The sequence below is a fragment of the Bos grunniens genome, chromosome X (genome assembly GCF_055505025.1).
Source record: "Bos grunniens cultivar Pamir isolate PY7600 chromosome X, Bosgru_T2T1.0, whole genome shotgun sequence".
NCBI lineage: Eukaryota > Metazoa > Chordata > Mammalia > Artiodactyla > Bovidae > Bos > Bos grunniens.
The window spans coordinates 16,198,718-16,214,154 of NC_141194.1; the positions used below are offsets into that span (position 1 = coordinate 16,198,718).

The 15,437-nt window shown below is 41.6% G+C and overlaps 1 protein-coding gene across 2 annotated transcripts in view; it reads right to left on the reverse strand.

The window, feature by feature from the left end:
- MAP3K15 (mitogen-activated protein kinase kinase kinase 15) overlaps positions 1-15,437 on the reverse strand; it is a 146,018-nt gene that overhangs the window by 36,758 nt on the left and 93,823 nt on the right. For both annotated transcript variants that reach the window (XM_086387404.1, XM_086387402.1), the window contains exons 8-12: positions 14,056-14,168; positions 13,433-13,592; positions 9,584-9,734; positions 8,621-8,728; positions 1,692-1,741 (exon numbers count right to left, since the gene is read on the reverse strand). In XM_086387404.1, the coding sequence (XP_086243530.1) occupies positions 1,692-1,741; positions 8,621-8,728; positions 9,584-9,734; positions 13,433-13,592; positions 14,056-14,168 (582 nt within the window). The remainder of the gene's footprint in view (positions 1-1,691; positions 1,742-8,620; positions 8,729-9,583; positions 9,735-13,432; positions 13,593-14,055; positions 14,169-15,437) is intronic.

A 15,437-nucleotide genomic window follows, 5' to 3' on the forward strand; every position in this document is an offset into this window, starting at 1 on the left:
AAAGAAATTTCTGGACTTGAAAAATGACACAGCATCTGTGGTCACATAAAGCAAATGGAAATAAACATGGCCACTTAGCTCAAGAAAGGCCTTTAAATGATATCTGGTCCATCCACACCAAAGGCCTGGATCTGACTCTACAGCTTCTGAAACAGGCAAAGTTCACTGTGCCTGGAATCTCCAGTGACAGAAAATTATTATAGTCCATCTCCTGATGGGTTTCATAGCTAGAAAGTTCTTTACCTGCACTGTGCCAAAGATTGTGCAAAAGGCTAGATTCCCTTCTATGGTTAGCCCTTTGAATAAATGAGGCCACTTTATCAAATCTTTTTAAGTCATCTCTTCCTAAAGTCATAGCTTCTTTGACCATCCCTTACATGTTATGGATTACCTGACAAGAAGTAGACACAATTAATAGTACAGGGTGATTCAAAGTGAATTAGAACTAGGTTACACATGAGTAACTTTTGAAAACCAATCTTTAAAGGAACTACCACAGTTGTTTGGATAGCACTGGGAATGCTCAACACATGCTCTTCATGTCACATTGGTTCCAGGGTTTGGTTCACCCCAGGCCCTTTGCACATCCCTGTTGATGGCTGAAATGGCAGTAAAAGGTATCTCTATGAGATGGTACAAACAGAAGGTTCTTGACTGTATGTTAACATACAACTTAGTTTCTGAGTAGTACATTTTTGAGAATGTTCAACACATTTTGAATTATCTTAAATTTTCTGAGCAGTATCATTCAAACACATGACTCTGTTCTTAAATGATTTCCCTCCCTTTAAAAGTGAGATAAATACTACTCCAAAGAACCTGCCTGCCAATGAAGGAGATGCAGGTTTGACCCCTGGGTCAGGAAGATCCCCTGGAAAATAAAATGGCAACTCACTGCAGTATTCTTGCCTGGGAAACCCCACAAACAGAGGAGCCTGATGGGCTACAGTCCATGGGGTTGCAAAAGTGTGGGACACAACTTGGAGACTAAACAACAACAATGTCTAGGAAAGGATCATGCTACATATAGAGGTAACAGGGATTCATTAAGTGGCCTGTGGTCTCAGAATCAGAGAAACTATGAAGGTACTGAAACCCAGAGAGGTTGAGTGATTTTCTCAAGGTCAAACAGCAAAAGAGGGATTAGAACCCACATCTACTCCAGAGTTGCTCCCACGCTGCGTGTTGGCAGGGTCAGACTCAGAGTGCAGCCACACAGTTCAGACCCAAATGGTCACCACTCCTGAACCAAATAGCAAGTGGCAGACCTCTCCTGGGAATACACTGCCCTACCCACCTGCTAATAGCAATGCCCTTGGCTCCATTACTCTCCCCAGGAAAGCCAAGTTACCATGTAACTCCCAACTGCAGTTCTGGGGGTCTCTGAGCACTTTAACATCATTGGTTTAAAGAAGAAACACTTTCTCTCTCTACACACATAACTTCATTTTTAAAATAAGTTTGAGACACGAGAGTTTTGATACAAAAGCAGCTGCTCTGCTATAACAAGCCAAGAAGCCATTACTAGCAACACATTATAAACAAGTTTGGGCAGGGCGACACATGAGAAAAGTCTGTTTTGGATTCTGTTGAAAATGAGAACATCACATATTATAACTAAATAGAAACATTAAGGTGATAAAATCATTATTTGTATTAAAACAATAATTACATTTCTCTTATGCTCTTACCTTATTCCTCTAATGGAAGAGGCTGTAAAATTCCATTCATGAATTTGTTTCTGCAAGATTCAAGGACAAAAGTCAGTATTTTGATCTTTTCCATGTAAAGAATCATTTTTGGTATTGTATGGTGAATCACTTCTGCTATTTTTTACTTTCAGTGGAATTTAGCACTTGAAGCAAAGTAGTTTGCATACCTTGGAACACCAGAAACATTTTCTATATTGTAAAAAATTCATTTGTATCTCTAATCCAGTTCAGAACTAACAATCTAAATTTGAAACAGAAACAATAGGCACACGGTACTTACACAGTGAGTGGCCTTTCATTTGCTGTCAACATACCAGGAAAACTCTAAGAGAAGTTTGGGAACAGCCCACCCAAGTTGAATGACTGACAAAGATGTTTGGAGAGGCAAGAATGTGGCAGACACCAGACAGTATTCATCAATCTCTCTTCCCCACCCCCCACCCCGGTACCTGGCTAGACTACATTTCCCAGCTTCCTATGTGGCTAGGCGTGGTCATATGATGGAGTTCTGACCAATCGGATGTGAACAAGAGTGTGCCACCTGTGGGCCTGGCCCATAAAACCTCCACAGTAATCCTCTCCTCTCCATTCTCTTTCCCCATCCACTACCAGATGCAATGGGAGCCCTGCCAACCCAGACATGACACAAGGCATAGATAAACTTTTATCATCATAAATAAACTGCTATTTGGGGGTCTAGTTTCCATTTGGGGGATATTTGGTAGTATCTAACCTGCCATGATTAATACAAAGACTAACTGGGACTTCAATCTGTACAAGAAGCACTTAAGAAATAAATACACAATTCTGTCCTCTTCCTCCACCAACATCCCTTGCCCTTAAACTTTAAACAAAGTTGAGCTTCAGAAAGAATGTCTGAATTCTCAGATTTAGAAGAGTCACAAGTTACCATAGCAATATAACAGAGAGCCATTTTAACTAAGAAAATATATTTGGTTAGCCTGAGGAATGCCATACAGCAGTGGTCCCCAACCTTTTTGGCACCAGGGACCCATTTCATGGAAGACATTTTTTTTCCCCACGATTGGGGTGGGAGGGATGGTTTGGGGATGATTCAAGCTCATTACATTGATTGTGCACTTTATTTCTATTATTATTACATCAGCTCCACCTCAGATCATCAGGCATTAGATCCCAGAGGTTGGCGACCTCTGGCTTAAATGACCAGCAAAGCCTCGCAGAGAAATGAGAGGCAAACGAATGAGCATATGGCCCAGGAGAGCCAGCCACGAGTGGTCAGGGCACAAGTTTCCTGCTGTCCTATTGGGGACCAGCATCGAGGGGAGCGAGACTGGAGGGGAGTGAGAGAGGAGGCTGGGGAGATCACGCAGGCCTTTGGAGGTCATCATTAGGACTTGAGCCACCACTCTGTGTGAGAATCACTGAGAGATGTGAACATGGATGAAAACACGAAAGCCAATCACAGAGCTATCTGTATAGAAAGCCTGCACATTATTTCAAAGAAGAGGTGTGTTCTGAGTCACTGAAAGAGAGTAGTGGTGGAGAATAGGAGTCTGCTCTGGATTCAGGTACAGAAATAGGAACCCTGGCAGATTCGGGAGAACCTTGTCTGACCCACATACACCGGCAAGAGGCTGCATGTATATAGAAAGCTCAGCCATGCAAGTTTTCAAAGTACTCCCAGATGGGAGGTTTACTCTGAGTAGCTTTAGGGAACTTCTCAATATGGGAGGAAGATTTACTGGTTAAGAAATAAAACACACAGACCTCACATCTTTCCCTTTTTATCATTACCAACAGGCATTGGAGGGGGTTCCTGCTTTGTAGGTCTATGGATATGAAAATAAAGAAGTCAAGCACAGGCTTGCCAGCAGTTGGGTAGACACTTTGGGAAGTGGATAAATGAGACAGGATGTACTTTGTACATGATACAGACATTTGGGTAGCCAATAGACATTGAGTGCAAGAAGGGAAAGGGTGCTTAGAGACACCTTTGCAGAAGTTAGAACTTGGGTAATTAGAAGAATGAATTCCAGGAAGAGGTAAAGATAACGGAAGAGCACATGTGAACCCGTACAGGGCCAGCTTTGGCCCATGCAATGATGCATGTCTGGTTGGGCTGAGGGTCGGGGAGGGGCAGGAGGAGCAAGGTGGGGCAGGGTTATGTAGGCGCTTGACACTTGGGAAAAGAGTTTGAATTTGGGGGACTTCCACAGCCGTCCAGCAGTTAAGACTTCACCTTCCAATGCAAGGGAGTGTGGGTTTGATTCCTGGTCAGGGAGTTAAGATCCCACAGGCCTCAGGGCCAAAAAACAAAACATAAAACAGAAGCGATACTGTAACAAACTCAATGAAGACTTTAAAAATAGTCCACGTTAAAAAAAAAAAAAAAACTTAAAAAAAAGTTTGAGCTTTATCTGAAAAGTCACAGGATCCAGTAGTGATCTGGGAATATCAACAAGGTCACTACGAGGGTTTTTTAAATTATGACTAAACTCTTAAGCTGAAATACAACATACATTCAGAAAAGGGTACAGTGATCATCTCAACAAATTTCTGCAAAATGAATACCCACTGTAACCAGAATCTACACCAAGAGAGAACCTCAGCAGCAGCCCAGAAGCCCCCCTCACACCCCTGTACCCAGTCACTCCTGTCGACCCAAAAGCAACGGCTATTCTGGGTGCGTGGCTCCTGACCCAGGGTCCTGGTGGGTCAGTCAGGATAGCTGAGACTGTCTTCCTGCTCGGCAGCGTCTTAGTCCTTCCTGAGAGGGGATGTTTCACCAAACGATGATGAGGAAGTAGACTCACAATTTTAGCTTTCCACGATGTCTGAAGCCCCCAATAAGCATGCACTGGAGGCAGAACCAGGGTGGGCTCTGGAGAAATGGGCCGGGAAGTCAGAGAGGGGGTGCCTTCAGGATCCCCTAGGAGCTGACTCAGCCTCTGCCCTCCTACCCCAAGAGGGGAGGGGAGCTTTTTATGTTAAAAGCATAGGCTTTGTTGCTGTTTTTAAAAGCATTGACTTTTTGTGTAAGATGTTCCAGTCACTAATATAAGTATAAATGGCACCCCCAAAGAGCTTTCCAAAACCAGCAGCCCTACCCATATGGACAGTGATGGGGCCACGATGCATCTGTCAGGGCCCAAGAGGAGTCGAAGGAGAAACACTGCATTCGTTCTTGCTCTGTGCAGCCCCCCTGCATTGCTGTGCTGGGAACAGCTCACGCCAGCTTGGGAGGCTAATCCTGCACATCTCCTCCTAACCCTGTGTGTGGTGACTTGACCATGGTTGCTGGAAACTGGCCAGGATGGGAGTATTTGTACCACAGAGCTCAGTAAACATGACAAATCGCCCTCTGCTCCCACATCCCCTGGAGAGCTGGTGGTTAAACATTCACCAGCCTAAGTTTCTGAATCCTTGGCCAATGAACCAGAGCTTCATCTCATGGTACAGTGGTGCTGTTTGCAGGTGAACGTGTGCCTCTGTGCGATCGCATCCCACCACCCATAGCCCACTGGGAAAAACTGCAAATCCATGTAGAGAAGTTTCATTTCACTCTGGGCTAATCTGCTCGCTTTTACAATCTGCAGAATTTCAAAAATGTAAATGAAAGCAAAAGCAAAGCTTCCTCTCAAAGAAAAAAGGCAATTTATATTTCTCTCAGACATTTGCTCTGACAACTACCCAGTGCTGTGCAAAACATTTCATCAGTCAAGGAAAACTAGCATTTGCTGCTTATATAGTTCTTTCCATTTCTTATTACAGACTATGTACAAACAAAGCAAAACATTTACAACTAGTGGGATGTTATATGTACTGATGGAAAGTTCCATGAAAGACCTGCAACCATTATAGAATTCCACGAGAATAAAACCTTTTTGCTCTAAAAGTATGCTGCTGCTGCTGCTAAGTCACTTAAGTATGAAGACTCACTTTAATAGGATCAGCTTTTTTTGTAACTATTAATACTTGTCAAAATAATGAGGTGTCCACACCCTGTTAGAATGGCCATCATCAAAAAGTTTACAAACAACAAATGCTGGAGAGGGTGTGGAGGAAAGGGAACCTTGCCCTTGTTACAGAGTTGGTGGGAATGTAACTTGGTACAGCCACTACAGAGAACAGTATGGAGGTTCCTAAAAAAACTAAAACTAAAGCTACCATATGATCCAGCAGTCCCACTCCTGGGCATATATCTGGAGAACACAATTTAAAAAGATACATGCAGACTCGCCAGGTGGTCCAGTGGTTAAGCATCTGCCTGCCAATGTAGGGGACATGGACTCGATCCATGAAACAGGAGGATTCTGCATGCCCCGGGGTAACTGGGCCACACCACAACTACTGAGCCTATGCTCCAGAGCCTACAAGCCGCCACTGCGGAAGCCCACATGCCCTAGAGCCCGTGTTCCACAAGAGAAGCCACTGCAATGAGAAGCCTGCAGACCACAACTACAGAGTAGCCCCTGCTTGCTGCAACTAGAGAAAGCCCATGTGCAGCAATGAAGACCCAGTACAGCCAAAATAAATAAATTTTTTTAATTAAAAAAAAGACACATGCACCTCAATGTTCACTGCAGCACTGTTTATCATATCTAGGACATGGAAGCCACCTAAATGTTCATCAACAGAGGAATAGACAAAGAAGATGCAGTACACATATACAATGGAATACGACTCAGCCATTAAAAAGAATGCAATAATGCCATTTGCAGCAATATGGACCTGGAGATTGTAATACTGAGTGAAGTAAGTCAGACAGAGAAAGACAAATATATATCACTCATATGTGGACTATAAAAACAGGCTATAAATGAACTTATCTGCCAAATAGAAATAGAGTTACATATGTAGAAAATAAACTTATGGTTATTGAGGGGTAAGGGGGAAGGAGAGATAAATTGGAAGACTGGATTGACACATATACACTACTATATATAAAACAGGTAACTAATAAGGCCCTACTGAACAGCATGTGACCCACTCCAGTGTTCTTGCCTGGAGAATCCCAAGGATGGGGGAGCCTGTTGGGCTGCCGTCTATGGGGTCGCACAGAGTCAGACACGACTGAAGCGACTTAGCAGCAGCAGCAGCAGCAGCAGAATAGCACATGGAACTCTACTCAATACTCTGTGATGGCCTATATGGGAAAAGAATCTAAAAAAGCGTGGACATATCTGTATGTACAACAGATTCACTGTGCTGTACACCTGCAACTAACACAACATTGTAAATCAACTATATTCCAATAAAATATTAATTTAAAAATACGAGGTGTTTTGCTACCTCTATCAATGGAATAGTGAGATTACAGATCAGAATTTTTAAAATTCTCCTGTATCACAGTGGCATCAATGACACAAAGAATATCAGCAAGGTTGGTATCTAGTACAAGAATCCCAACATCGAGGAGAGGGGGCTTCCTGGCAGTTGAACCTGGAGAGGAGGGAACATGAGTAGGGCTTTGGGGGTGTTTTTATTTATGTGTGTGTGTGTGGTAAGACCACACAACATGATATTTACAAATTTGGAAGTGTGCAACCCCATACTGTTAATTATAGCCACTGTGTTGTATGGCAGCTCTCTGTGACTTATTTATCTAGCATAACTAAAACTTTATACCCACTGAACAATGGAAAGTTGTTGTATCACGACTATTTCTGATAGAGTTTGTAGTATGATTTTGAAACTCTTATTTTCTGATGTTCTATTTTTGAAGATACAGCTTTTATTAAACTATTAAGACATAATTGCTCACACTCTTATTTCCAGCGGGGTAAAAATCCTTCTTTGTCAACTTGAAGGCAGAACTCTCCCCCTACTCTATGGAAACAAAGACAGAAAACAGATCTATCTAATGAGCTTATCAAAGCTGCTACTTATTACTACAAAATATTTAATTAAAGAAAAACTGTGATGAAGTACTTTGGACACATAGAGATGAAAATATACCTCATGAAACAAAACATGAGGCCTGGCCCAGCATTTGTGTTATATCTTTAAGGGGCAATGAAAATGTTTTCTCTCCTGCATTGTTGGTGTTGAGTATGAACTGGAATGGTACAAGTTGGACAGTAGCTATTGAATTTTAAACATATGTAGTCTTGAATCCAGCAGGTCCAATTCTTTGACTCTTTGCTCCTGAAAAATCTACATGTGCATGGTAGGATGTAACTGCCAGGATGTGCACCAGTGTATTTACAATAGGCTAGAATGCAAAATTGAAACCTAAGTGTGCATTAGCAGCAAAGTGGTAAAATAAACTATGGCTCATGAATACTCAGAAATGCACCACTGTGACATGGGAATATAGGGGATTTTACATTTTAAAAGATCAGGTGGATCACTGTGTGCCATATGAAAACTTTCCATGGTGTATGCATCACTTAAAAAGGGTAAGCTGCAAAGTAACAAATCTCACCATGTGATCTCACTTTAATGAAAATGCTTCTCATGCTGTCTATATGTATATTATGTATATAACGGATATATGTACACACAGTATACATATATAACTGAGCTTAGAGAAAAGCATACATGGACATCCATCAAATCATCACTGGCTGGAATACAGAACAGGTTTGGGGGATCTGAAGGGATTTTTACTTTATTCCTTATCCACGTCCTCGTGTTTTAACTTCTTTATCAACAAGCTTGCATTCATTCATATATATACACACATATACACATATGGGTACCATATAATACAAATACTTACACACACACGCACATTTATATATATCTTGCTTCCTTTTTCCAACTGTGATTACACTCTCTGATATACTTCTGTCACTCAGAAGTTAAGCACAGGTGCCTGTTCTTTCAAGTACTACAATATAGTTAACTCTCCTACATGAAAACTGAATTTTTAACTAGATGATACAGAATAAACAGAGAGCTGTTTATGATTGTTCTCTTACCATTTCCGTGGGTGAGACATGCCACAGAGAAACGGTCCTCTCCTCAGCTTCGCTGTTTATGGAGACATAAGAAGGCTGGTAGACTTTGGTTGGTTCTATCACCAGCACCTAAAAGAAGAGAACAGATTCTTGTGATGCACGGGAACATGTCACAGAGCTCACCCTGCCCAGTGAGCAAGTGGGGAGCTCTGGACGGATTCCACAGACCCTCTCTGAGCACCTACTGGTGTATATGTAATAAGGGAACATATAGAAAATAAGGAAGAATAATGGTGGGGTGGGGGACACTTGTTTATTAGATAACATTGTTTATTATGGCCAAGAACAGCTTGCCCAAGGAGGTAACAGAGAAGAACAAGGAAGGCTACAGTTTCTGAGAGAAATGAGGAAGCAAACTGGAGGATCCACAGGTAGGTACCCAAGTCTGCAAAAAATGCAAGAGGACGCAGGATGAAGTGAGAGTCCATGAGTTACATTTTATTGTGCTGAGGGAGAGGAGGAGAGGAGCAGTAAAACTTCAAAATTGTACTATTAGTGCTGCATTGTTGTGGAATTGAGTTTCTCCCCTGCAACACTATGGACATTTGGGGCTGGGTAATTGTGTGTTGGGGGCAGGAAGCTGTGTCATCTTTGTGGGAGGTTTAGTGGCATCCTTGGCCTCCACCCCACTAGCTGCCAGTCGCAAAACCTTCCCCACAGCCATGACAACCAAACTGTCTCTAGACATTGCCAAAAGCCCTCTGGGGACAAAAATCACTCCTAGTTGAGAACCACTATTTTAAAGGATATAGCCAACCTTTTCTAGTGAGTTGATCTCTCACTGGCTGACTTTGCATAAGATTGATGAATCTCTTAACATTTTCAATTATTCTAAAGTTTTCTTCCTTTCAGAGTATTCAATAATTTGACAGTACCAATCCCACTTTCTTTTTTATTTTATCTTCAAGATTTAGCGTTTCTTACTGGAAATCTGAGTCCATTAGTAACTTCATTTGTTGCCTCAAAAATTATATCTAGCCAGAAGTTCAGCCGTTCTTGCCTGGGTGAATGTTCAATAAGGGGTTTCTTGAAACGCTGAATTAACAACAAGTTCTGAACTAATGACCGCAGGTACCTGGAAAGACCACAAATACCAATAAATTAGATTTCCAAGGAAACAGTATTCAATCCTCCTCCCTTTAAAAGAAGTTTCACCAAAGCTTTATTTCTTAAATTCATATTGCATAGCGGGTACTTCTTAATCATTTGGCAGCCACATACTTAATTACAAGAAACCCAAATGGAGCAAAATAAGCTTGTCCAACAAAATCATAGAACATGTCTTTTTACTAACATTGGGCTAGAACTCAATTTTGGTACATCTTGTTCAAAGCACAAAGACTGGCAAACATTTGCTATCTTAATTAACAAGAGCAAGTGGTTTGAAGTTCAAAGGAACTGCAAAATGACAAAATTTCAAACTCAGTGTCTTTTTCTTTTCGAACAAGACAATTATAGATTTATATATAGTTGTAAGAAACAATACAGAGAGATCCCATGTATCCTTGGCCTGGTTTATACCAATCGTAACATCATGCAAAATTCTAGAACAGTATCACAATCAGGATATTGACATCGACACAGTCAAGACAGAAGAAATTTCCATCTGAAAGGATCCCTTATGTTTCTCTTCTATAGCCAGGCCAGTTTCCTTCCTACCCTATTTCCTCTTTGACCTCTGGCCATCACTAATATTAAATTCAAGGTCTCTCTAAAAAAAAAAAAAAATCAAATCTGACCTGGTGGATCTTTAATTTATGAGGTCTTCAGTCTCACCACATCTTTACTATCTTTAGGCAAACTGAACTTTTTAAACATAGGTGCCAGGCAGCGGTGGTCTCCTCTCTGGTAGGGAATGGGGTTGAGGTGAGGTGGTTACACTGATAGTATCAGAGCATTATTTTGCCCTTTGAGGATAAAGTCTGGAGCTATCCTGGGAAGGTACAGTGTTGTAAAGGATTAATTTGGCAGGCCTGGGTTTCCAACTACATATTCCAGAGAAAGGTCTGGCCTTTGATTGACTTCTGAAGCATCAGTTCTAAGCCCTTGGGATGTCCTGCCTGATAAGAGTCTTTGTCCACCTTAGGCCTTGTGCCAGGTCAGCTAGTCTACACTAACATTATGATTCACGGTGGAGGCCTTAGGCCATGTTGTATCAGTGTGATCTCTGGAGAGGCTGGGGACTCAGGTCAGCTACCTGCATGCTTCATGCCTACATAACTGATTCTCAGTAAAAACCCTGGGACTTCCCTGGTGGCTCAGTAGTAAAGAATTTGCATGTTTGCCCCTGCAGATTCTTTACACAGGATCAAAACTGAGACACAGGTTTGATTCCTGGTGTGGGAAGCCCACATGCCAAGGAGCAACTAAGGCCATGCTTCACAGCTACTGAGCCTGTGTGCTAGAGCCCAGGAACCACAACTACTGAAGCCCGTGAGCCTAGAGCCTGAGTTCCACAACAGAACCCGGTGCACTGCAACTAGAGAGTAGCCCTCACTCACCGCAACTAGGGAAGAATTCGCACAGCAATGAAGATCCAGCACTATCAAAAATAAATGTACACCTGTGGCAGATTCATGTCAATGTATGGCAAACCCAATACAATATTTGTAATTAGCCTCCAATTAAAATAAACAAATTTATATTAAAAAATAAAAATAAATAGCATGTAATAAACAGTGACTGGAAAATGGAGTAGCATTCAATACATTTAAAAAATAAAATTAATATTCAAATAAAGTTAATTTCAAATAATTAATATTCAAAATAAAGTAATATTAAAATAAATAAAATAATTTTTTTTAAGTTATTTTTTAAAACAATTAATAAAACCCTGGATAACAAGGCTCAGTGAGCTTCCCTGGTCAACAATACTTTGTACACGTTGTCATACATCACTGCTGGGAGAGTTAAGCACTGTCCACATGACTCCACTGGGCTTTCCTGGTGGCTCAGCAGTGAAGAATCTACCTGCCAATGCAGGAGATGTGGGTTCAACTCCTGGGCCAGGAAGATCTCCTGGAGAAGGAAATGACAACCCACTCCAGTATTCTTGCCTGGGAAATCCCATGGACAGAGGAGCCTGGTGGGCTACAGTCCCTGGGGTAGCAAAGAGTCAGAGGCGACTTAGCAACTAAAGTAACAACAACTACATACAACTCCACTGGAAGAGGGCAACTGGAAGCCTGTTCTTGGTCTCCCCTGAGCTCTGCCCTAAGTGCCTCTTGTCTTTGCTGATTCTAATCTGTATCCCTGCAATAAACCACTGCCACAGGTATAACAGCTTTTCTGAATTCTATGAATTCTTTGAGCAAATCATGAACCTCAGGGTGGTCTTGAACACACAATAGGTATGAACACTGTAAGTCAGTCCAGGTTCTGATGTAATGGGAATGTATTCAAGCCTCAGAGCTCATCTCCAGAGAGTCAGCTCTGTCTGCCACAGATGCAGCAATACACCGTAACATTAGAGTGCTTCAAATAGCGGCCACTCCAGGAGAGCTGCAAGCTCAGCCTACCTCTGTGTTCTCTCAGCCTCAGAAAACTTGCAAGTTCATAGGGTTTCAGGATCAAATTTAAGTCCTCTAGATGAGGAGGAAACACAGTCAACCCTAGGTATGGCCACTGAAATTCCTATCCCCTAGAGTCCAGACTGGCCCACTGAGAGGAGACACAGAAGAGGACAGACAAACATGGACTATTAGGAACAAAAATGTTTTAATTATGTAAGTGATCCAAATGCATTTTAGACAAATCAGAGGACAGATTTAAAAAGCAGATTCAAAACTTCTTCATCGGCTACCTCCCTAAGACAACCACTATCAATATTTTTGGGAAAATTCATGACTCATCATTTATTCATTATACAAATATCTGCTGAGCTCTATTGATTTTATGAGACTATAGCAATCAATGGCAGAACCACGTTTCTAGCGGTGTCTATTGGGAAATCAACTATTGCCCAACTCTCCCAGACCCTCCTCCAAGTCACATGAAACAGAGGTTTTTAATGAAAATGAGTCCATATACAACAGTAGTTCTCAAAGTGTGGCCCCCAGGCCAGCAGCGTCAGCTTGTAATTTCTTTTTTTTAGCTTGTAATTTCTAAATGCAAATTCTCAGGCCCTACCCTACCCTCTGAACCAGAAATCCTAAGGGTTAGGCCTGGCAATCTGTTTTAATCAACACAGGTGATTCTGATAATGTCACTGATAGAAAAAAATACATGCTGCATCTGGCTTTTCTTATTCAGTGATAAACCATGAACACATTTCCATGTCTCCAAGCATTCTTTCTTGCACATTTTAATGGCTGCATAGTGAGCTAACTAGAGGCACTGCTGGGCCTCCATTTTCCTGACCATATCTATGAAGGGTGTTTTAGTTCGCTTTCATTTGTGATGAAAATAATTTACTTGGTGTACTTTGAGCTTTACTATCTGCTTTCTCACAAATGCACAATATGGACTGGTACCCAAGAATGTTCTGCTCTTGAGAACCTACATGATCTGAAAAAACTAACGGGACTGAGATTTTGTCTTGGAGACATAGCATGTAAGGATATATTCTATGCGGGGGGTCTGTCTGTTTTTCCCTCCCTTCACATAAAACCAAGTGAGCCTTTCTGCCTTAACTTTGCTTTAATGAAGAAGTCAGAAGGAAAAACACAGCAGTTGTTATTGTTTTTTGCATTCACACCTTTTCCTCCTGGGTTAACTTTTCAGAACAAGACTGGATATTGACATGGGTGATAAAAATGCATAGGCGTGACTCACCAGACGGGAGGTTTCAGTCTGAACAACCTCTCTGCTGCCTGGACAGCCTTCCCCACATCACTGGCCAACATGCTGACACTGAAGAACTGACCTACATCCCAGTAGCTGTTCATTTTCTCCAAGCTCCCTTTTCTTCCCAACAAACTGTTCAGCCGGACACCTGAATAATTTGAATTTTAGATAAAGTTAAGACAAATCTTCCTAGTTTCTATCATAACATGTAAGCCTTTAGATAGAGGAGAAACTGGGCATTGTATTTGGGCTGCAGCCTCATGTGTGCTATCAGAGAGTAACTGTTCCCTTTGCGATATAATGCTGGTTGTTTTTGTTGTTGTTTAGTCGCTAAGTTCTGTTTGACTCTTGCGACTCCACGGACTGTAGCCCGCCAGGTTCCTCTGTCCATGGAATTTCCAAGGCAAGAATATTGGAGTGGGTTGTCATTTCCTTCTCCAGGGGATGTTCCCAACCCAGAGGTCAAACTCACATCTCCTTCATTGGCAGGCAGATTCTTTACCACTGAGCCACCAGGGAAGTCCCCTAATGCTGGTTATTTGAGCAGAATTTTGAATGCTGGACTTGTGTTGTCAAAGCATATCAACATGTGTGGTCATGAACAGCTTTACCTATTTTCCTCAGTTCCATGGAAGTTTCAAATTGTTGTCCAGCAACTATCAGCAATACCGCAAGGTTGATTCCTGAATAAAGAGATGGCTGGAGCGCAAACCCTTTGCGATACCTGTAATTATAGAAGCACCAAAACTCCCTTTATATCAGCTTATTATAATAGAAGAAAAAAGTGTAAATAATAGCACATATCAACCTTCTCATGAAAAGTTTTACTGTTCTAATTTGTTTTCCAACTCTTTGCCCCTCCCTGCCCATCTTTACAGATAGCTACATGCACCAATCAGATAGCTTCTTAAAAATGTCATAATAGCAACACAATAGCACTGCTGCTGCTGCTGCTGCTGCTAAGTCGCTTCAGTCGTGTCCGACTCTGTGTGAACCCATAGACAGCAGCTCACCGGGCTCCCCCGTCCCTGGGATTCTCCAGGCAAGAACACTGGAGTGGGTTGCTATTAACTTCTCCAACGCGTGAAAGTGAAAAGTGACACTGAAGTCGCTCAGTCGTGTCCGACTCTTTGCGACCCCAGGGACTGCAGCCTACCAGGCTCCTCCGTCCATGGGACTTTCCAGGCAAGAGTACTGGAGTGGAGTGCCATTGCCTAGGGAGTTTTAAAATCTTTCCTCATCAGATTTATAGCTTTTAGAGAAAAGCTGTGGTCATTGTATAAAATAAGAAAGTACATTAAAGTGTACAAAAGAAATTTAAAATCTATTATAATTCTACCCCTTAAAGTGAGCCACAATGTCAACATACCATTTTTAAAGTTATACTCCATTTGCACACTGAGCATTTTTTATTTCATGGAAATCTCAACAGGTATAGGCCCTTTCTCTGTAGGCCGTCTGTTTGTTTGTATCACAAAATGGAATTATTTTTTCATGTAAGAAGCAGTTCTGCCAAAATGTTGGATCCCAAAGAGCAGTGGCATAAAGTGAGAGAAGGGGCAGTGATGGTTTACATTAGGATAAAGAACAAGACCCTAAACTGTGAGTGCCATTTTTACACTGAAAGGTTCACCATGCCATTTAAAATTTTCTTATTTATCCTTTGTCTACACATAAAAAATGTATTTCTCTTCCATGATCAAGTATGAATATCAACATCAGGGAAAAAAGAATCTGACCAATGAAGTAATGACACAAAAATGTCTTTTTGTAAACCAGGAGTGATTTTATCACTCATGTGACAACAGGAGGATTCAACACCAACAAAACATTCATTGTGAAAGGGAGAACCTATCGGTTAAATCTGATCATGTCATGAAATCAGTTAAAATCTGATTCTGTGAACTTTGTGGCATGATACAAGTACCCTCAAGTGGAGCGGAGGACATCAAGAAAGTTCTTCCAACCCCAGTCAACAAAATTCCAATAAAAT